At 45.0% G+C, this 24,100-nt stretch overlaps 1 protein-coding gene across 1 annotated transcript in view; it reads left to right on the top strand.

Annotated features, from left to right (window-relative positions):
• Positions 1-24,100, top strand: part of LOC117443440 (lysophosphatidylcholine acyltransferase 1-like) — a 78,996-nt gene that overhangs the window by 24,786 nt on the left and 30,110 nt on the right. The window contains exons 2-6 of the mRNA XM_034079426.1: positions 6,776-6,915; positions 7,224-7,438; positions 8,748-8,860; positions 9,779-9,839; positions 21,756-21,814. Of these exons, the coding sequence (XP_033935317.1) occupies positions 6,776-6,915; positions 7,224-7,438; positions 8,748-8,860; positions 9,779-9,839; positions 21,756-21,814 (588 nt within the window). The remainder of the gene's footprint in view (positions 1-6,775; positions 6,916-7,223; positions 7,439-8,747; positions 8,861-9,778; positions 9,840-21,755; positions 21,815-24,100) is intronic.

Genomic DNA, 24,100 nt, shown 5'->3' with positions numbered 1-24,100 from the left:
GAGAAGAGGGGACACATGTTGATGTAGAAGAGACATGGAGAGAGGGGACACATGTTGATGTAGAAGGACATGAAGAAGAGGGGACACATGTTGATGTAGAAGAGACATGAAGAAGAGGGGACACATGTTGATGTAGAAGAGACATGAGAAGAGGGGACACATGTTGATGTAGAAGAGACAGGGAAGAAGAGGGGACACATGTTGATGTAGAAGAGACATGAAGAAGAGGGGACACATGTTGATGTAGAAGAGACATGAAGAAGAGGGGACACATGTTGATGTAGAAGAGACATGGAGAAGAGGGGACACATGTTGATGTAGAAGAGACATGAAGAAGAGGGGACACATGTTGATGTAGAAGAGACATGGAGAAGAGGGGACACATGTTGATGTAGAAGAGACATGAAGAAGAGGGGACACATGTTGATGTAGAAGAGACATGAAGAAGAGGGGACACATGTTGATGTAGAAGAGACATGAAGAAGAGGGGACACATGTTGATGTAGAAGAGACAGAAGAAGAGGGGACACATGTTGATGTAGAAGAGACATGAAGAAGAGGGGACACATGTTGATGTAGAAGAGACATGAAGAAGAGGGGACACGTGTTGATGTAGAAGAGACATGAAGAAGAGGGGACACGTGTTTATGTAGAAGAGACATGAAGAAGAGGGGACACACGTTGATGAAGAAGAGGGGACACATGTTGATGTAGAAGAGACATGAAGAAGAGGAGACACATGTTGATGTAGAAGAGACATGAAGAAGAGGGGACACACGTTGATGAAGAAGAGGGGACACATGTTGATGTAGAAGAGACATGAAGAAGAGGAGACACATGTTCATGTAGAAGAGACATGAATAAGAGGGGACACATGTTGATGTAGAAGAGACGTGAAGAAGAGGGGACACATGTTGATGTAGAGGAGACGTGAAGAAGAGGGGACACATGTTGATGTAGAAGAGACGTGAAGAAGAGGGGACACATGTTGATGTAGAAGAGACGTGAAGAAGAGGGGACACATGTTGATGTAGAAGAGACATGGAGAATAGGGGACACATGTTGATGTAGAAGAGACATGAAGAAGAGGGGACACATGTTGATGTTGAAGAGACATGAAGAAGAGGGGACACATGTTGATGTAGAAGAGATAGTGAAGAAGAGGGGACACATGTTGATGTAGAAGAGACATGAAGAAGAGGGGACACATGTTGATGTAGAAGAGACGTGAAGAAGAGGGGACACATGTTGATGTAGAAGAGACATGAAGAAGAGGGGACACATGTTGATGTAGAAGAGACTGAGAAGAGGGGACACATGTTGATGTAGAAGAGACATGAAGAAGAGGGGACACATGTTGATGTAGAAGAGACATGAAGAAGAGGGACACATGTTGATGTAGAGAGACATGAAGAAGAGGGGACACATGTTGATGTAGAAGGAGACATGAAGAAGAGGGGACACATGTTGATGTAGAAGAGACATGAAGAAGAGGGGACACATGTTGATGTAGAAGAGACATGAAGAAGAGGGGACACATGTTGATGTAGAAGAGACATGAAGAAGAGGGGACACATGTTGATGTAGAAGAGACATGAAGAAGAGGGGACACATGTTGATGTAGAAGAGACATGAAGAAGAGGGGACACATGTTGATGTAGAAGAGACATGAAGAAGAGGGGACACATGTTGATGTAGAAGAGACGTGAAGAAGAGGGGACACATGTTGATGTAGGAGAGACATGAAGAAGAGGGGACACATGTTGATGTAGAAGAGACATGGAGAAGAGGGGACACATGTTGATGTAGAAGAGACGTGAAGAAGAGGGGACACATGTTGATGTAGGAGAGACATGAAGAAGAGGGGACACATGTTGATGTAGAAGAGACATGAAGAAGAGGGGACACATGTTGATGTAGAAGAGACGTGAAGAAGAGGGGACACATGTTGATGTAGAAGAGACATGAAGAAGAGGGGGACACATGTTGATGTAGAAGGAGACATGAAGAAGAGGGGACACATGTTGATGTAGAAGAGACATGAAGAAGAGGGGACACATGTTGATGTAGAAGAGACATGAAGAAGAGGGGACACATGTTGATGTAGAAGAGACGTGAAGAAGAGGGGACACATGTTGATGTAGAGGAGACGTGAAGAAGAGGGGACACATGTTGATGTAGAGGAGACGTGAAGAAGAGGGGACACATGTTGATGTAGGAGAGACATGAAGAAGAGGGGACACATGTTGATGTAGGAGAGACATGAAGAAGAGGGGACACATGTTGATGTAGGAGAGACACGAAGAAGAGGGGACACATGGTGATGTAGAAGAGACATGGAGAAGAGGGACACATGGTGATGTAGAAGAGACATGGAGAAGAGGGGACACATGTTGATGTGGAAGAGACATGGAGAAGAGGGGACACATGTTGATGTGGAAGAGACATGGAGAAGAGGGGACACATGTTGATGTGGAAGAGACATGAAGAAGAGGGGACACATGGTGATGTAGAAGAGACATGGAGAATAGGGGACACATGTTGATGTAGAAGAGACATGAAGAAGAGGGGACACATGTTGATGTTGAAGAGACATGAAGAAGAGGGGACACATGTTGATGTAGAGGAGACAGTGAAGAAGAGGGGACACATGTTGATGTAGAAGAGACGTGAAGAAGAGGGGACACATGTTGATGTAGAAGAGACATGAAGAAGAGGGGACACATGTTGATGTAGAAGAGACATGAAGAAGAGGGGACACATGTTGATGTAGAAGAGACGTGAAGAAGAGGGGACACATGTTGATGTAGAAGAGACATGGAGAATAGGGGACACATGTTGATGTAGAAGAGACATGGAGAAGAGGGGACCATGTTGATGTAGAAGAGACATGAAGAAGAGGGGACACATGTTGATGTTAGAAGAGACATGAAGAAGAGGGGACACATGTTGATGTAGAAGGAGACATGAAGAAGAGGGGACACATGTTGATGTAGAAGAGACGTGAAGAAGAGGGGACACATGTTGATGTAGAAGAGACATGAAGAAGAGGGGACACATGTTGATGTAGAGGAGACAGTGAAGAAGAGGGGACACATGTTGATGTAGAAGAGACATGAAGAAGAGGGGACACATGTTGATGTTAGAAGAGACATGAAGAAGAGGGGACACATGTTGATGTAGAAGAGACATGAGAAGAGGGGACACATGTTGATGTAGAAGAGACATGAAGAAGAGGGGACACATGTTGATGTAGAAGAGACATGAAGAAGAGGGGACACATGTTGATGTAGAAGAGACTGAAGAAGAGGGGACACATGTTGATGTAGAAGAGACATGAAGAAGAGGGGACACATGTTGATGTAGGAAGAGACATGGAGAAGAGGGGACACATGTTGATGTAGAAGAGACATGAAGAAGAGGGGACACATGTTGATGTAGAAGAGACATGAAGAAGAGGGGACACATGTTGATGTAGAGAGAGACATGAAGAAGAGGGGACACATGTTGATGTAGAAGAGACATGAAGAAGAGGGGACACATGTTGATGTAGAAGAGACATGAAGAAGAGGGGACACATGTTGATGTAGAAGAGACATGAAGAAGAGGGGACACATGTTGATGTAGGAGAGACATGGAGAAGAGGGGACACATGTTGATGTAGAAGAGACATGAAGAAGAGAGGACACATGTTGATGTAGAAGAGACCGGAGAAGAGGGGACACATGTTGATGTAGAAGAGACACGGAGAAGAGGGGACACATGTTGATGTAGAAGAGACATGAAGAAGAGGGGACACATGTTGATGTCGAAGAGACATGGAGAAGAGGCGACACATGTTGATGTAGAAGAGACATGAAGAAGAGGGGACACATGTTGATGTAGGAGAGACGTGAAGAAGAGGGGACACATGTTGATGTAGGAGAGACATGGAGAAGAGGGGACACATGTTGATGTAGAAGAGACATGAGAAGAGGGGACACATGTTGATGTAGAAGAGACATGAGAAGAGGGGACACATGTTGATGTAGAAGAGACATGGAGAAGAGGGGACACATGTTGATGTAGAAGAGACATGAGAAGAGGGGACACATGTTGATGTAGAAGAGACATGAGAAGAGGGGACACATGTTGATGTAGAAGAGACATGAAGAAGAGGGGACACATGTTGATGTGGAAGAGACATGGAGAGTGGATTTTGTATAACAGGCGACCTTTAAGGCGGTTAGCTCCGGGGGTTCAGCTGCAGTCCCTAACCAGTATAACCCGTGTGTGATGAGGTCCTGCTGTTCCTTCCTGTGGACGCCCCCCCCCTCCTCTAATAGGAATGTACTGAATGCTAGAGATGTTGAAGGATGGTGTGTGTGTAGTAGGTGAAGTGGAATGATCGCAATGTGCTCTTCAATATCTGTCTCTGTCTCTCTGCAGAACATTAAAGGTCTCCTATTATACAATTGTAGGCATATATTATAGTTTTCAGATAAATCCAAATATATATAAACATGTGTATGAAGTGTTTTGCTCAAAATACCAAACAGATAATGCATTTTACGGCGCGCTTCCACTGCAGCGGGGAGCTCGCGTTAAGCGTGCCGAGCGGGGCCTGTTTTTGGTTGCGTTTCCACTTGGCCTGGTACCGGCTAGCGGGTCCTAATTCACAGTTTTTCTGGCCCCATCAAATCGTGGTTCTCGGGCCAGGAACAACCGGGCTGAGTCGGGCTGAGCATGCTAAACTAGAGAGAGAATCAAGGCAAGGGGCTACAGCTACAACAAGATGAACATATGTGACCGTGATTTAATTGTAATACACGTTTCAAAATGATGCCGAAGTAACAACACACTGATACCGGTTAGTAAGAACCATGAGTTAATGCTTTGAGTCTGCAGACAGACGGCAGAGAAACCTTTTAAAATGCGTGTTTTCTGAATGGAGATCGGCTAAGCTAACGTTATATATGCTCCGACCGTCCACACTCACAACAACGGCCTACAGACATAAAAAAAGCAGCGACTGTATTCTCCATGACACAGGCAGTCTGTGGTTTGGACTGGTTTCACTTCTGTGTAGTTTCTGAACAGATATGAGGAGCTGTGAGCTCTGAGGGCTAACAGCTAACGGCTGTGTTGTTTTTCTGGGGCTCTCATTGAAGATGACGTCATGGCTCCGCCTACACTGCGTTACTATAGTAACTACCCCAGTTCCTAAATTGTAATGGAAGCGCAGCATAAAAGTGAGCCGGGCCTAATGAGGCCTAACCAAACCGAGCGAGGCCTGCAGTGGAAACGCGCCATAAGACATCCCTCATATCCCTCTGTTTCAGCCCTGTTACTAAAGTGCTGATTCTGGGTCAGTTTAAAAAAAGAAAAGAAACTCCGCTAAATGTTGCTGTGATGAAACGCCATATCATGCATTGTTTCCGATAGCAACGTTTCTGATTGGCCCGTGGGTCTAAAGCCCGCCCACATTTCAGATATTACATCATATCGGAAGCAAATCTGGATCAGCTCCGTTGTTCCCCCGTTTCTAGAGATGTGGGTACGGAGGAAAAGAGAGAGGGGTTTATGTCCTGACACTTTGCGTCTCCTGACACACCGGGGACACATGGTGACGGAGAGAAGACAGTTTTCAAGATAGGACACTTTTGATATCTGTTTGAAAAATCTCACTGGTCCCGCTTCAGCCTCAGGATCCGTGTATCTGTGATCCTCTCCTGAATGGAAGGAGTCATCACATACAGAGCATCAGCTAGTTCCTGAGCAGTGTCCTTCACATGCTGATATCCAAGAGAGGAGGGCTGCTCGATTAATAATTGTAATTGCGATTATTAAATGCGATTATTCATTGACTTTGAAAACATCCATTTATTGTACTTTAAAACAAATACAAATGTGAACTTTTTAACTGTTGAATATACGTTCAGGGTAATCAACTGAAAAACCAATACAAAATAAAACACATTATACATTCATGTCTACATTTAAATAAATAATATCAAAATAATAAATACCAATAAACAAGATCAACAAACATGTTGCAGTGCAACCTGAACACTCCTTAACATAGAGCCAACATTTTGGTAAAACATATTCAACACATTCCACTGGGTCAATAATTTATATCACGATTATTAAAAACGATTATCCATTTACTTTGAAAACATTAATTTATTGGAGAAAAAACATTTGAACAGTATGTTTTTAACAGTTGATTATCCTTAACTTTAAGTTTAATCCAAAAAAAAAAAAAAAAATATATAGAAAAAAAAGTAATAATAATAATAAAAAAATAATCGTTTTATTTCGATTACGTTGTTTTCGTAATCGGTGCAAGCCATAATAGTAATCGCGATTTAAAATATGAGGAATTGAGCAGCCCTACAAGAGAGGGAACCGGTATTCCTCCATCTTGTGACATCCTGTCATGCACAAAATAGTTTTTTCTCAAAATGTTGGCTTTTTGCGGAAAATCAAAAAATGTCGGACTTTTTCTCAAAAAAATGAATCCTGAATTTTCCTCAAAATCTGGAAGTAGTCATCACATGACGTGTCACTTGTTAGACGCTTTTATCAAAAGCGACTTACATACTCAATACTGTGGGCAATCCCCACGGGAGCACTTTGGGGTGAAGGCCCACTGCGCCACACGCCTCCCACATACAGAGCATCAGCTAGTTCCTGAGCAGTGTCCTTCACATGCTGATATCCCAGAGAGGGAGCTACACAGTCACAAGGTGGAGGAATAGAATAAACATTATCTGTCTTTCTCTCTCTGCAGATTTTCCTGATGTCGGTCACCGTGTTTCCCGTTCGGCTGCTGCTCGTCTCCTCCCTCATGTTTCTGGCCTGGCCCTTCGCCTTCATAGCCTCCATGGGACGCTCCGATTATATCATGGAGCCTCAGCCGTGGTGGAGAAGGTGTGTGTGTGTGTGTGTGTGTGTGTGTGTGTGTGTATAAAGTGTTTAAATTATACTATGACATATTAAACACCTGAACTTTTTAAAGAACATCCTTACAAGATAAGATAGGACTTTATTTATCCCGAAGGAAATTGTTGAGCCAAAGTTACACGGCGACATATAATATTCTAAAAATGAAATAACCATAAGAAGTAAATATCCTTTCAGTCACAGTTGCTTACCAATACTGAAACATAAAACCAGAACACAATCAAGTCAACTTCATGCCGTCTAACTGCGCTTTCTTTATACCTTATGCTCCTCAGGTTTGTAGATGTGTGTCTTCGAGCCCTCATGCGGGCCTTGTGGTTTTGTGTAGGTTTCCATTGGATAAAAGTGAAAGGAGAGCGAGCGAAACCTTCAGAAGTTCCAATTCTCACGATGGCCCCTCACTCCTCTTACTTCGATGCCATCCCGGTCACCATGAACATGTGCTCCATCGTCACCAAACTGGAGAGCAGGAGCATTCCCGTCTGGGGAAGTGAGTGATTCTCCATTTTCAGAATCTGTTAGAAAAATATCACTCATGGGCTTGAGCTTCAGCCTCAGGGTCCGTGTGTCTGTGGTCCTCTCCTGAAGGGAGGGAGTCATCACATACAGAGACTAGTTCCTGAGCAGTGTCCTTCACATGCTGATATCCCAGAGAGGGAGTCACACAGTCACAAGATGGAGGACTGCCGGTTCTTGTAATCATACATCCGGCCATGAACAAAATAATCTCAAAAATTCTGACTTTTTTTCTCAAAATTCTGACTTTTTCTCAAATTCTGACTTTTTTTCTCCAAATTCTGACTTTTTCTCAAAATCTCAAAAATTATGATTTTTTCCCTCAAAATCTCAAAATTCTGACCTTTTCTCAAAATTATGATTTTTTTTTCCTTCAAAATGATGATTTTTTTCTCTAAATTCGGACTTTTCCTCAAAAATTATTACTTTTTCTCAAAATCTCAAAAATTATGATTTTTTTCCCTCAAAATCTCAAAATTCTGACCTTTTCTCAAAATTATGATTATTTTTTCCTTCAAAATGATGATTTTTTTCTCTAAATTCGGACTTTTCCTCAAAAATTATTACTTTTTCTCAAAATCTTAAAATTAGGATTTTTTTCTCAAAATATCAAAATTATGACTTTTTCTCAAAATATCAAAATCTTTTTCTGAATACTTAAAATGTTAATAATCTCTGGTCCCCGGCTTGAGCTTCAGCCTCAGGATCCATGTGTCTGTGATCCTCTCCAGAATGGAAGGAGTCATCACATACAGAGACTAGTTCCTGAGCAGTGTCCTTCACATGCTGATATCCAAGAGAGGGAGTTACACAGTCTCAAGATGGAGGAACAGAAAGCAGTATCAAAGTTTACTTCAGATTAGCTCCACGTCAGAAATGAGCATGCTTGATGTCTCTCTCCATAGAGGCTGAATCATCATGTTCATCACATAGCTATCACCTGCCTCAAACAGTCCTGATGCTCTTCTAGGTAATCAAGCATCCTGTCATGTTCACAGCTACAGTTGATACCTTTGTTAGCATGCTACTCTGAGAGTGGAAGAGGACACTCACTATTTTCCCATCAGGATCAGAACACCTCTACTCGTCCCACAGAGGGGAACTTTACTTTTGTTACAGCAGAAAAGAGCCAAAGACAGCTAAATGTTTACTAAGAAGCATGCATACAAAATAAGTCGAAGTCGAAGTGCTCAGATCTTGTTGTTGGCAGCCAAGTTTCCTTTCGGTCTCTGGCTCTGCCGTGTGTCTCCTCTCTTGTTCTGACGTCTGCAATGTTCCTCCAGCTCTGATCAGCTACATCAGGCCGGTGTTCGTGTTTCGCTCGGATCAAGCCTCCAGAAGAAAGACTGTGGAGGAGATCAAGAGGAGAGCCAATTCTGGAGGGGAGTGGCCTCAGGTAATCAATGCAACTTTATTTATACAGCACATTTAGAGTTGACCAACATCGATACATATATAGAAAGCTGCAGAAATACATTTAGACAAAACCGATCAAAAAACAAATGTAAAACCACGAGACAATAAAACTCAACATTTTAAAAAACAACAGAAAACCAGGGTAACAACCATGTTACTGTACACAGAACAGCTGGTCTTCCTCAGGACTGTTGACATCCTCGTGGATCCATCTTCTCATTACAGACACTTCCTAACATTCGGTCTATCCGCTGTAACATGTATTATCTCTTGGATTTACACACGGCATCTATTGCACGTCCTGGGAGAGGGATCCCTCCTCTGCTGCTCTCCCTGAGGTTTCTCCATGTTCCCTTTAAACTGTGGGGTTTCTCTGGAAGTGTTTCCTTGTACGATGTGAGGGTCTAAGGACAGAGGGTCTGAGGACAGAGGGTCTGAGGACAGACGGTCTGAGGACAGAGGGTCTAAAGTCAGAGGGTCTAAGGATAGAGGGACTAAGGACAGAGGGTCTGAGGACAGAGGGTCTGAGGACAGAGGGCTTAAGGACAGAGGGTCTAAGGACAGGGTCTAAGGACAGAGGGTCTGAGGACAGAGGGTCTAAGGACAGAGGGTCTGAGGACAGAGGGTCTGAGGACAGAGGGTCTGAGGACAGACGGTCTGAGGACAGAGGGTCTGAGGACAGAGGGTCTGAGGACAGAGGGTCAGTGCTGTAATATTTGCTGTAAAGTGTCTCGACTGTAGGCTATCTTTATTTTATGTACAGCACTTTGGCTCCACCACACATCGTTTATAAATGCGCGATATAAATAAAACTTGATTTGATGTCAGGTTCAAAATAATGCGTGAGATCCACATTGTGTGTGTATGTACTCTGATGTGTGACATGTACTCGTTTCAGATCATGATATTCCCAGAGGGAACGTGCACCAACCGGTCGGGGCTCATCTTGTACAAAGCTGGTATGTGTTCAAACCCGTTCTGATTTCAAGAGATGGCAAAAGTAAACACATTCTAAAAATACTCTGGTAGAAGTAGAAGTACTGACTGAACTTCTTTATTCAAGTCAAAGTAAAGAAGTGTGGGCTTCGAAATGTACTTAAGGAAAAAGTACCCATAACTACCGGCAGTGGCTCAGACAGTAGGGGCTTGGAATGGGAGCCGTAGGGTCGCCGGTTCAAGTCCCCGGCCAGACCTGAACATGGAGTGTGGACTGCTACTTGGAGAGGTCCCAGTTCACCTCCTGCCCTGCCGTGGTGCCCTTGAGCAAGGCACCAGACAACCCCCTTCCCCCCCACTCCCATTGCTCCCCGGGTGTAAGAAGTAGAAAGTACAGGTATTTGAGTTCAACATGTGAGAAGTAGAAAGTACAGGTATTTGAGTTCAACATGTAAGAAGTATAAAGTACAGGTATTTGGGTTCAACATGTAGGAAGTAGAAAGTACAGGTATTTGAGTTCAACATGTGAGAAGTAGAAAGTACAGGTATTTGAGTTCAACATGTAAGAAGTAGAAAGTACAGGTATTTGAGTTCAACATGTGAGAAGTAGAAAGTACAGGTATTTGAGTTCAACATGTAAGAAGTAGAAAGTACAGGTATTTGGGTTCAACATGTGAGAAGTAGAAAGTACAGGTATTTGTGTTCAACATGTGAGAAGTAGAAAGTACAGGTATTTGAGTTCAACATGAGAGAAGTAGAAAGTACAGGTATTTGGGTTCAACATGAGAGAAGTAGAAAGTACAGGTATTTGGGTTCAACATGAGAGAAGTAGAAAGTACAGGTATTTGGGTTCAACATGTAAGAAGTAGAAAGTACAGGTATTTGGGTTCAACATGTAAGAAGTAGAAAGTACAGGTTGGGTTCAACATGTAAGAAGTAGAAAGTACAGGTATTTGGGTTCAACATGTAAGAAGTAGAAAGTACAGGTATTTGTGTTCAACATGTGAGAAGTAGAAAGTACAGGTATTTGGGTTCAACATGAGAGAAGTAGAAAGTACAGGTATTTGGGTTCAACATGAGAGAAGTAGAAAGTACAGGTATTTGGGTTCAACATGTAAGAAGTAGAAAGTACAGGTATTTGGGTTCAACATGTAAGAAGTAGAAAGTACAGGTTGGGTTCAACATGTAAGAAGTAGAAAGTACAGGTATTTGGGTTCAACATGTAGGAAGTAGAAAGTACAGGTATTTGGGTTCAACATGTGAGAAGTAGAAAGTACAGGTTGGGTTCAACATGTAAGAAGTAGAAAGTACAGGTATTTGTGTTCAACATGTGAGAAGTAGAAAGTACAGGTATTTGGGTTCAACATGTGAGAAGTAGAAAGTACAGGTATTTGTGTTCAACATGTGAGAAGTAGAAAGTACAGGTATTTGGGTTCAACATGTAAGAAGTAGAAAGTACAGGTATTTGGGTTCAACATGTAAGAAGTAGAAAGTACAGGTATTTGGGTTCAACATGTGAGAAGTAGAAAGTACAGGTATTTGTGTTCAACATGTGAGAAGTAGAAAGTACAGGTATTTGGGTTCAACATGAGAGAAGTAGAAAGTACAGGTATTTGGGTTCAACATGTGAGAAGTAGAAAGTACAGGTATTTGAGTTCAACATGTAAGAAGTAGAAAGTACAGGTATTTGTGTTCAACATGTAAGAAGTAGAAAGTACAGGTATTTGTGTTCAACATGTAAGAAGTAGAAAGTACAGGTATTTGTGTTCAACATGTAAGAAGTAGAAAGTACAGGTATTTGTGTTCAACATGTGAGAAGTCGAAGTAACTCGTCAGAAAAACAAGTCGTGGAGTAAAGTACTGATACCAGAAACATGTACTTAAGTACAGCAACTAAGTATTTGTACTCCACAGCTCTTCTGATTTCAACATCATTTAACCAGGTGGGGGAAATTGTGTTTGTTGTCCTTCCTTATGTAGATTGACTTCGTTGGCGTGAAATTTGACTAAAAACATGCATTTATGTTTTCCAAGCGGTTGACCAATCACAGCAGAGCCGGCCAGCTATCCAATCAGAGCAGACTGGGATATACGCCTGAAAATGTGCAAAGTTGGGCACCTTGAAGGTCTTTTTGTGGTTAATTACTGCATTTAGGAAGCATTTAAAATTCAGCTTGGACCGGGACTCCAAGTTGTTTTCGGATAGCGAAGCATGTGAGCTGGACACGATAACAATCCAACCCAGCAGTATCTGGTTTGTGGTTCTTTGTAATTTCAAGTCGAGGGTGTGTCTGCGTTAATAAATAGCTGTGTGATCATTTCATTCCCAGCGGTGTTGGGTTCAGTTTCTTGCTCAGAGGCACATCAACAGGGCTGGTATCTGTTTGGGGGTTTTGTCTTTCTGCTCACATCCGGTGTCCCATTGTTCCCTTCCTGCTCTGTTTAATCCCCTTTCTTCCAGTCTGGCATTCTGCAATTCCCAGTAAGCCCTGTTGGTCACTGTGTGTGTGTGTGTGTGTGTGTGTGTGTGTGTGTGTGTGTGTGTGTGTGTGTGTGTGTGTGTGTGTGTGTGTGTGTGTGTGTGTGTGTGTGTGTGTGTGTGTGTGTGTGTGTGTGTGTGTGTGTGTGTGTGTGTGTGTGTGTGTGTGTGTGTGTGTGTGTGTGTGTGTGTGTGTGTGTGTGTGTGTGTGTGTGTGTGTGTGTGTGTGTGTGTGTGTGTGTGTGTGTGTGTGTGTGTGTGTGTGTGTGTGTGTGTGTGTGTGTGTGTGTGTGTGTGTGTGTGTGTGTGTACCTGGTCAAAGAGGCTGTGTGTGTACCTGGTCAAAGAGGCTGTGTGTGTACCTGGTCAAAGAGGCTGTGTGTGTACCTGGTCAAAGAGGCTGTGTGTGTACCTGGTCAAAGAGGCTGTGTGTGTACCTGGTCAAAGAGGCTGTGGACGTGTGTGTGCGCGTATATGTGTGTGTGTGCACCTGGTCAAAGAGACTGTGTGTGTGGTGTTTGTATGTGGTGTGTGTGTATACCTGGTCAAAGAGGCTGTGGACGTGTGTGTGTGTGTGTCTGTGTGTGTGTACCAGCGACGTGCAGGCAGGGCAGGCAGAGTCTCACCTGTCATACTCCAATGTAACGGAAAAACAACTAAAGAAAGACTAAATAGTAATAATAATAAAATGTCTCCACTGATCTGTGTTGTAAATGTGATTTCTGTTTGATTCCAATCGCTTTTTATAGTTAAAATCAGCAAATTTGACGAGCTCCGCTACAACTACGGGTAGCGATGAGGAGAGAGGCAGGGACGAGCTCTGCCTCTCGTAAGCCCACAGTCACGGAGCGTCCACACTACAGCTTCAAAGACATCTTGGAGCTGGGCGTGTCTGGAGCTTGGGGATTTTATTCAAGCAACACGACCAACAACCAATCACATGAATCTCCCGCCCCCGACATACAAAGCAAAAACCCCGGGGATTTTATGCGAGCAATATATATATATATATATATATATATATATATATAAACTCCCCAAACAGGCGAAACCCTACCAGTTTCCCCCACTGTCTCTGCCACCTCCCTCCATGCTGGTTCCTCCGGTTTGTGTCCCGGTAGGTGAAGAGGGGCTGGTCATACAGAACCGGGTGGTTGCTACGGCGATAGTTAGTTTCTCCTCCGACTTTTTTTGAAATATAGAAATGAACGGCGGGATATCTCTCCCAGCTTAGACGCGGTTTGATTGGCTACGGCTTCAGCTGTCAGATTCTCAGAAACGGGATTTGATTGGCTGGCGCTGGCTACTCCGGCGTCTCCGGCGTCAGAAGTTGAACATTGTTCAACTTCTGACGGCGGAGACGGACCGCTCTGCTACCCACAATTCAGTTCGGCGAAAAAGCGAGGCAACGTGACGTCACCCCGTTGAAAGCGAATGGGCAGATTGGAGTTTTCGACGCTGTCGACGCTGTAGTGTGGACGGGCCGTAACTGGCTGGAAAGCGGCCCTGAGCGCATGCCTGCACCATCTCACTGTATGTCACCAATGTAATGTTTGTAGATCCCTTTATTACATGTGTCCTCGCCATCCAGTCTCTAAAGAACTTATTTCACGTATATATGATATTTAGGCTCGCTGCTCTCATCGTACAACGGCAATGAAAAAAGCACCAGGGGAGGCAGCCATAGCCTCTGCCGCACTGCAGGGGGCGCACGTGAGCCCACAGGTCCTTGTTGCTACTGTTATTCTACGCAGAGACGGTACGCAAACAACAAGCTAGACTTTTGAAACTAGAGGAAGATAAGGAGGACTTTTACAAACAAGTAATAGAGATTGTTGTCCAGAAGGAGAGCATGGACTTCATCTTCAAGTCAAGGTGAGACCACCATTGTAATGAACATGGGATCTTACTAAGAAAGAACAATCCAATGTTTAGATATTGGGTATCCTTTTGTTGAACGGTCTGTTTGAAATGAATCGAAGCTTCAGACTAAAACAGCTTTTCAAAATAACCGAATTTCGATTACGGTCAAAATATAATATTTGTAAATCTGACTCTGAAAGAGTCCGTGCCTCACCAGCCATAAACCTCACCGCACGTCACTGGTGTGTACGTACCTGGTCAAAGAGAGTGTGTGTGTGTGTGTGTGTGTGTGTGTGTGTGTGTGTGTGTGTGTGTGTGTGTGTGTGTGTGTGTGTGTGTGTGTGTGTGTGTGTGTGTGTGTGTGTGTGTGTGTGTGTGTGTGTGTGTGTGTGTGTGTGTGTGTGTGTGTGTGTGTGTGTGTGTGTGTGTGTGTGTGTGTGTGTGTGTGTGTGTGTGTGTGTGTGTGTGTGTGTGTGTGTGTGTGTGTGTGTGTGTGTGTGTGTGTGTGTGTGTGTGCAGGGATGTGCACAAGTAGGGGCTATTGTTGCCCGGACAACAGCCCATTTGCCATTGTTGTCTGACCTGCCCCTCTGGAGAGAGCGAGAGTTTGTTTTGCTTTCTGTTGTGGCCGAATCAACACGACGAGCCCACTGCGGGAAACCCACCGTGTCAGCGCTGCCACCTGCCCCCAGTCACGTGACTGTGTGTACAATCAGCTGGAAGCAAAGGACAGCCCTCCGAGTCCGGCCTCATATGGCTGTGGCCTATGGCAGGGGCCACCAAGCTTTTTTAGGATGAGGCTACTTTTACTCCTTGTTTTAGTTGTTTGCAGTGTATATATTTAGCACATTTTAACATTATTATACGCTGACCTTTAACCTTTGTGTGCTGGTTGTCTCTGTGGGACCTGTTTGCTGTGTTTACTCAAATAACATGTTTGCAATTTAATTAATTTAACCTGCTTTATTTGGGGGTGGGCCTCACATCCTCTAGGGGGGGCCTCACATCCTCTAGGGGGGGGCCTCACATCCTCCAGGGGGGGCCTCACCTCCTCCAGGGGGGGCCTCACCTCCTCCAGGGGGGGCCTCACCTCCTCCAGGGGGGGCCTCACCTCCTCCAGGGGGGGCCTCACCTCCTCCAGGGGGGGCGTCACCTCCTCCAGGGGGGACCTCACATCCTCTAGGGGGGGCCTCACATCCTCTAGGGTGGGCCTCACATCCTCTAGGGGGGGGCCTCACATCCTCTAGGGGGGGCCTCACATCCTCCAGGGGGGGCCTCACCTCCTCCAGGGGGGGCGTCACCTCCTCCAGGGGGGACCTCACATCCTCTAGGGTGGGCCTCACATCCTCTAGGGGGGGCCTCACATCCTCTAGGGGGGGGCCTCACATCCTCTAGGGGGGGGCCTCACATCCTCTAGGGGGGGCCTCACATCCTCCAGGGGGGGCCTCACCTCCTCCAGGGGGGGCCTCACCTCCTCCAGGGGGGCCCTCACATCCTCTAGGGTGGGCCTCACATCCTCTAGGGGGGGCCTCACATTCTCTAGGGGGGGCCTCACATTCTCTAGGGGGGGGGGCCTCACATCCTCCAGGGGGGACCTCACCTCCTCCAGGGGGGACCTCACCTCCTCCAGGGGGGACCTCACCTCCTCTAGGGGGGCCTCACATCCTCTAGGGGGGCCTCACATCCTCTAGGGGGGGCCTCACATCCTCTAGGGGGGCCTCACATCCTCCAGGGGGGACCTCACCTCCCATAGGGTGGGCCTCACATCCTCTAGGGGGGGCCTCACATCCTCTAGGGGGGGCCTCACCTCCTCTAGGGGGGACCTCACATCCTCTAGAGTGGGCCTCACATCCTCTAGGGGGGACCTCACCTCCCATAGGGTGGGCCTCACATCCTCTAGGGGGGGGCCTCACATCCTCCAGGGGGGGCCTCACCTCCTCCAGGGGGGGCCTCACCTCCTCCAGGGGGGGCGTCACCTCCTCCAGGGGGGGCGTCACCTCCTCCAGGGGGGACCTCACATCCTCTAGGGGGGGCCTCACATCCTCTAGGGTGGGCCTCACATCCTCTAGGGGGGCCCTCACCTCCTCCAGGGGGGCCCTCACATCCTCCAGGGGGGCCCTCACATCCTCTAGGGGGGGCCTCACCTCCTCCAGGGGGGACCTCACATCCTCTAGGGGGGGCCTCACCTCCTCTAGGGGGGACCTCACCTCCTCCAGGGGGGGCCTCACATCCTCTAGGGGGGACCTCACATCCTCCAGGGGGGGCCTCACATCCTCCAGGGGGGACCTCACATCCTCTAGGGGGGGCCTCACATCCTCCAGGGGGGGCCTCACATCCTCCAGGGGGGACCTCACATCCTCTAGGGGGGGCCTCACATCCTCCAGGGGGGCCTCACCTCCTTTAGGGGGGTCCTGGGGCATGCACCCCCGGGAAGATGTTTTTTAAAATGTTGAAGTGAAATGCATCAATCTGGTGCACTTTGAGCACAACATGAATTTATGGATAGAGCTCTCTACACTCAGATGAAAGGGAGCTGTATACTTTTCAATGATCCAAACATCTTTAGAATATGATCACATCCAATAACAAATAATTTAAACTTGTTTATTCGTATCTTATGTTACCTAGTTTGCATTCTCTCTTTTTCTTTATGCATATGTTACTGATCATTCCCCTTGTAAACAGTTTTTGGTACTGTCCTATAGTACACATTGGAATGATTACTTACTTTATATTAAATAGATATCTCTCTCTCTCTCTCTCTCAGAGGCTGTGTGCTCCTCCGTGGCGATGACGGCTTGCGTTAAAAAAATAAAATAAACATATTTGTAAAGTGGGGGGACACAAACGGGATTTCGAAAAGTGCGGGGGACATGTCCCCCCCCCCCCTGTCCCCAGTGGAGATTACGCCATGTGTGTGCGTCAGGTGCAATATGCAAGTTACAACACAGAGTAAAGCTCTGCCCCTCATGTGCTGTCTACATGGGCGGCGCCAGGATTTTTTTGCTGCAGTAGCTGAGCAGTTGCTATATGACAGCACGGCGTTGCTAGTTAATTTTTAAAATAAACAACAAATACCATGGGCCAAGCACGAGCCTGTTCATATTGTAGCGTTCACCGCTATTCAAGATCACTCAAGCCTTCAATGTCGAAAACGTTCTCCTTATTTACAGAACCAATCAATAGTGTAACACTCATGACTTTCACGTGACACACACACACACACACACACACACACACACACACACACACACACACACACACACACACACACACACACACACACACACACACACACACACACACACACACACACACACACACACACACACACACACACACACACACACACACACACACACACACACACACACACACACACACACACACACACACACACACATACACACCTGGAAGGGGCGGTCTCTTCCTAACTCCCACCAACAACATTGCCTAAATTCCTCCTCCTCCTCCTCCTCCTCCTCCTCCTCAGTTCTCTTCTCCTCATTCACAATTCCCCGTGTTAGATCTCACTGTCAGCACGCCTCGAACAATGCGCCATGTCGGAAAATACAACACATTCTTGATTAATTTAAAATGACCATTTGTAACTGAGAGGAGCGACTGCTCATTTCTGCCGAGATGCTCAAAGGGTGAGACGCTGTGTCTGAGAAGCACTGACTAGCAGAATTGGTATATTCTGGAGTGGAGCTCTGCAGAGAGCAGGGTGGAGGAAATGAGGGCAGTGGATCATCACGGTGCGGAGAGGAGCACTGCTGGTCCTGTTGCTGCGGGTGCAGCGGGTCAGTTGGCGGGGGCACCTGTTCTTCGTGGTCCCAATCCTCCCGGTTTTCATAGTGAACATCGGGATCCTTGTGGATAGCAGGGTTGTCCAGCTGGACCGGCTCCGTTGGAGATCGCGGTCGTTTACGCTGACTTGTGACTGTGAGAAATGTTTCCATTTTCGATCTACTGAGAATTAGCCAAGTAACAGTTCACAGTAAATTACAACGACCCGCCCCTGATAGATCCCGCGAAAATGTATCATATTTATACACATTCTCGCGGGCTGCGAGAATGTGTATAAATATGATACATTTTCATATCAAAACAATGGGGTTGCTAAGCCGTTGCTAGGCCAATTGTTGGAGTTGCTATAGCAACTCCTAGATACCCCCTGGCGCCGCCCCTGGCTGTATAGGCTGGCACACTAGGCTGTTCAATGGGGCTGATGTGTTGTGTAGATTCTGCCAGAAGGAAAATCAGCCACATTGCTTTTCTTCCCGACTGCAACGCTGGTCCCGCAAATCAAGCAAGAACGTGATTGGTCGATATTCATTGTGGGGGTGGGGGGAGGAGGGGTGTTAGATAGATATAGAGTTGTAGTAAGTAGATAGAGTTCGCTGTGATTTAGGTTTCGTTTATGCATAGGGTAGATTCTTTTAATTACATTTCCTTTTTTGTTTTGTGTATTTTATACATTTTGGATTTGCTTGGCGAGCTATTTTTAGAATATGCTCCGCGGGCGAATGAGTGCCCGCAGGGGCAACGTGTTGGCTACCCCTGGCCTATGGTGATCACACCAAATGCCTGCCTGGCGTTAGAGTATAGGGGACAAACCAGGGGACTTAACTTCCTCTTGACACCGTCGGTTATTTACAAAAAAAACACCTAAATATACTTGTTATTATGCTTCTGTCTTTCTGTGTCTTTTCATCTGTAACCTCCCTCACTGTCTTCTCTTGATCGCCCTCTCACGGAGAACACTTCACTGTCCCGCTTCATTGTAGGATTTCTGCCATGTCTCTACTTTAGTTTCACCATCTCTGTTACTAAGTTCTGGGATTCTAAATAAATAAGTAATTAGATAGCTTACCGTCACTGCGCTCATAAAGAATGATAAGAATAAGAATAATGCGTATTGAACTGGTTTCATTAAAGGCGGGGTAGGTACGTTTCAGAAACCGGCTCGAGATACACTTGTTATATTCCATGGAATGCTCTGAACATCCCGATAGCAATGAATATCTGAAGTGCTTTGACAAAAAATCAATAAAAAAACGTCATCTGTAGAAGCCGTAATACTGTAAAAAGTACGGCTAAACGGACTGGATGGCCTACCTGCCTGTCAGCCTTCCATCGGGGCACAGACTTATCTCGTGCCCTCATTGGTCATGTGCGCGTTCGTGTGTGTTGGGGGAGGGGCTCTGTGAGGAAGTGGCCGATTTTCTCCGGTTGTGTATTTTCAAATTCTAGCGATCTCGAGCCGGTTTCTCAAACTTACCTACCCCACCTTTAAGTAGTGAGTTTATTTAAGGTAGCCTAATTAGTTAGAAGCCCTGTTTTTATCAGGTGTATATCAGTGTGTAGTGTCTCTACTTTAAAGAGTCCTCTCCTGCTGATGTTCAGGTGTATATCAGTATGAAGTGTCTCTACTTTAAAGAGTCCTCTCCAGCTGATGTTCAGGTGTATATCAGTACGTAGTGTCTCTACTTTAAAGAGTCCTCTCCTGCTGATGTTCAGGTGTATATCAGTATGTAGTGTTGCTACTTTAAAAAGTCCTCTCCTGCTGATGTTCAGGTGTATATCAGTATGTAGTGTCTCTACTTTAAAGAGTCCTCTCCTGCTGATGTTCAGGTGTATATCAGTATGTAGTGTCTCTACTTTAAAGAGTCCTCTCCTGCTGATGTTCAGGTGTATATCAGTATGCAGTGTCTCTACTTTAAAGAGTCCTCTCCTGCTGATGTTCAGGTGTATATCAGTATGTAGTGTCTCTACTTTAAAGAGTCCTCTCCTGCTGATGTTCAGGTGTATATCAGTATGTAGTGTCTCTACTTTAAAGAGTCCTCTCCTGCTGATGTTCAGGTGTATATCAGTATGTAGTGTCTCTACTTTAAAGAGTCCTCTCCTGCTGATGGTCAGGTGTATATCAGTATGTAGTGTCTCTACTTTAAAGAGTCCTCTCCTGCTGATGTTCAGGTGTATATCAGTATGTAGTGTCTCTACTTTAAAGAGTCCTCTCCTGCTGATGTTCAGGTGTATATCAGTATGTAGTGTCTCTACTTTAAAGAGTCCTCTCCTGCCGAGCAGTTACAAAGGTCAAACTACATTAAAACAGGATTGTCCCCATTTTTTCTTTAATAGTTACTAACATTAGATATTTTAATGATATGGACAGCAAAGCGAACATTTTTCAAAAGGTCTTTTTTTCGGGGGGGGGGGGGGCTTTTTCCAGTTGAGAGCAATAGCCTCTGTGCACGTCCCTGTGTGTGTGTGTGTGTGTGTGTGTGAGAGAATGAGTGTGTGTGTGTGTGAGAATGAGTGTGTGTGTGTGTGTGTACCTGGTCAAAGAGGGTGTGAATGAGTGTGTGTGTGTGTGTGTGTGTGTTTGTATATAACGTGCAGCAACCTCCAGTCGCTTTGCCTAATCTAAAAGCCTTTTAATAGAGCAGACCCCTCACTATAGTCACATTGTTCACTTTGATGTTCTCATGTGCAGCTTGAACAATATTTGAAGCCAAATTTGAATATCAAATGTATCCATGACGATGGCAGTTCCTCTTTGAAAAGCTCAGAGTTCATGTTATTCCTGTTTAACATGTTTTCTACCTGCACCTCCTTTAAAGGTGTTTCAGCGGGAGTTAGCCGCACCCTGTCTTCACTGCACACTGATATACACCTGAACATCAGCAGGAGAGGACTCTTTAAAGTAGAGACACTACATACTGATATACACCTGAACATCAGCTGGAGAGGACTCTTTAAAGTAGAGACACTACATACTGATATACACCTGAACATCAGCAGGAGAGGACTCTTTAAAGTAGAGACACTACATACTGATATACACCTGAACATCAGGTGGAGAGGACTCTTTAAAGTAGAGACACTACATACTGATATACACCTGAACATCAGCTGGAGAGGACTCTTTAAAGTAGAGACACTACATACTGATATACACCTGAACATCAGCAGGAGAGGACTCTTTAAAGTAGAGACACTACACACTGATATACACCTGAACATCAGCAGGAGAGGACTCTTTAAAGTAGAGACACTACATACTGATATACACCTGAACATCATCAGGAGAGGACTCTTTAAAGTAGAGACACTACACACTGATATACACCTGAACATCAGCAGGAGAGTACTCTTTAAAATATGCATTAGGCAGTTTAAGAACCACATGAGTTTGTGAGAACAAGACAAAGCCAGAATAAGAGTTAATATTCAACTCACCTCCATCAGGTTATGCTGCTCTATCAGTCAAATATGTAAATGTGCAACCGTGTGCAACCATTATTGTTCTATTAATATAAAGGGAGGTCAGGTACTCTTTAAAGCAGCTGCTAGCTATGGATACTTTTTACTGAAGTACATTTCAAAGCCTTTACTTTGACTTGAGTAAAGAAGTTTAGTCCATACTTCTACTTTCACCATTTTAAACACGAGTATCTGAACTTCTACTTGAGTAAAGGAAGCGTGTACTTTTGCCATCTCTGCCTAAAATCACATAAAAACAATGTTATTTGCTTATCATATATGCGAGAAGTATATATATCTCACCTCCTTCCTCTCTTTTTTTTCTCAGGTGCTTTCATACCAGGACTCCCAGTGCAGCCTGTGGTGCTACGCTACCCAAACAAACTGGTAAACACTCTTTGAAAACCTTCCAATACTTTGAAATCCTTCCCATACCTCTAATTTTGGACTCCAGTCAGTGTGCTGACTCCAGCCACCGTGCTGACTCCAGTCAGTGTGCTGACTCCAGCCACCGTGCTGACTCCAGCCACCGTGCTGACTCCAGCCACCGTGCTGACTCCAGCCACTGTGCTGACTCCAGTCACTGTGCTGACTCCAGCCACTGTGCTGACTCCAGTCACTGTGCTGACTCCAGCCACCGTGCTGACTCCAGTCAGTGTGCTGACTCCAGCCACTGTGCTGACTCCAGTCACCGAGCTGACTCCAGCCACTGTGCTGACTCCAGTCACTGTGCTGACTCCAGCCACCGTGCTGACTCCAGTCAGTGTGCTGACTCCAGTCACTGTGCTGACTCCAGCCACCGTGCTGACTCCAGCCACCGTGCCGACTCCAGCCACCGTGCCGACTCCAGCCACCGTGCCGACTCCAGTCACCGTGCCGACTCCAGCCACCGTGCCGACTCCAGCCACGTGCCGACTCCAGCCACCGTGCCGACTCCAGCCACCGTGCCGACTCCAGTCACTGTGCTGACTTCAGTTAAGTGAGGCCAGAAAACCCTGAATAAGACCCTGAATATTCCTGCTCCAGTCTTTCCATTTCCATCCGTTTCCATTCGTTTAGCTGAAGAGGAACTTTGGAAAAGGAAACAGAAGACTCAGCCAAAAACATCTACTCTCCAAATCCTAACATAGGAACCTTTCTTTATCGACAACACAACTTAGGCAAGGCAAGGCAACTTAGGCAAGGCAAGGCAACTTAGGCAAGGCAACTTAGGCAAGGCAACTTAGGCAAGGCAACTTAGGCAAGGCAACTTAGGCAAGGCAACTTAGGCAAGGCAACTTAGGCAAGGCAACTTAGGCAAGGCAACTTAGGCAAGGCAACTTAGGCAAGGCAACTTAGGCAAGGCAAGGCAACTTAGGCAAGGCAAGGCAAGGCAAGGCAATTCAAAGTGCTTTACAAAAAACGAAAGACTTAAGCAACACCAACAAGCTTGAAAGGAAGCTTATCTGAATAGTTTTGGCTTTATCTGTGCGTGGTTTTATTATAAAGTAGAAGTACTCAGATCTTGTACTTGAGTAAAAGTAGAAGTACTCAGGTCTTGTACTTGAGTAAAAGTAGAAGTACTCAGATCTTGTGATGAGTAAAAGTAGAAGTACTCAGATCTTGTACTTGAGTAAAAGTAGAGGTACTCAGATCTTGTACTTGAGTAAAAGTAGAAGTACTCAGGTCTTGTACTTGAGTAAAGGTAGAAGTACTCAGGTCTTGTACTTGAGTAAAAGTAGAAGTACTCAGATCTTGTGATGAGTAAAAGTAGAAGTACTCAGATCTTGTACTTGAGTAAAAGTGGAAGTACTCAGATCTGGTACTTGAGTAAAAGTAGAAGTACTCAGGTCTTGTAATTTTAGCAAAAGTAGAAGTACTCAGATCTTGTACTTGAGTAAAAGTAGAAGTACTCAGATCTTGTACTTGAGTAAAAGTAGAAGTATTCAGATCTTGTACTTGAGTAAAAGTAGAAGTATTCAGATGTGGTACTTGAGTAAAAGTAGAAGTACTCAGATCTTGTACTTGAGTAAAAGTAGAAGTATTCAGATCTTGTACTTGAGTAAAAGTAGAAGTATTCAGATGTGGTACTTGAGTAAAAATAGAAGTACTTAGACCTTTAACTTGAGTAAAAGTAGAAGTACTCAGATCTTGTACTTGAGTAAAACTAGAAGTACTCAGGTCTTGTACTTCAGTAAAAGTAGAAGTACTCAGATCTTGTACTTGAGTAAAAGTAGAAGTACTCAGGTCTTGTACTTGAGTAAAAGTAGAAGTACTCAGATCTTGTACTTGAGTAAAAGTAGAAGTACTCAGATCTTGTACTTGAGTAAAAGTAGAAGTACTCAGGTCTTGTACTTGAGTAAAAGTAGAAGGAATCAGGTCTTGTACTTGAGTAAAAGTAGAAGTACTCAGATCTTGTACTTGAGTAAAAGTAGAAGTACTCATATCTTGTACTTGAGTAAAAGTAGAAGTACTCAGGTCTTGTACTTCAGTAAAAGTAGAAGTACTCAGATCTTGTACTTGAGTAAAAGTAGAAGTACTCAGGTCTTGTACTTCAGTAAAAGTAGAAGTACTCAGATCTTGTACTTGAGTAAAAGTAGAAGTACTCAGATCTTGTACTTGAGTAAAAGTAGAAGTACTCAGGTCTTGTACTTGAGTAAAAGTAGAAGGACTCAGGTCTTGTACTTGAGTAAA

This window comes from Pseudochaenichthys georgianus, unplaced genomic scaffold (assembly GCF_902827115.2).
Source record: "Pseudochaenichthys georgianus unplaced genomic scaffold, fPseGeo1.2 scaffold_613_arrow_ctg1, whole genome shotgun sequence".
Classification (NCBI taxonomy): domain Eukaryota; kingdom Metazoa; phylum Chordata; class Actinopteri; order Perciformes; family Channichthyidae; genus Pseudochaenichthys; species Pseudochaenichthys georgianus.
Note: the sequence above shows the minus strand (reverse complement) of the source record. Positions and strands in the feature narration are given on the sequence as shown.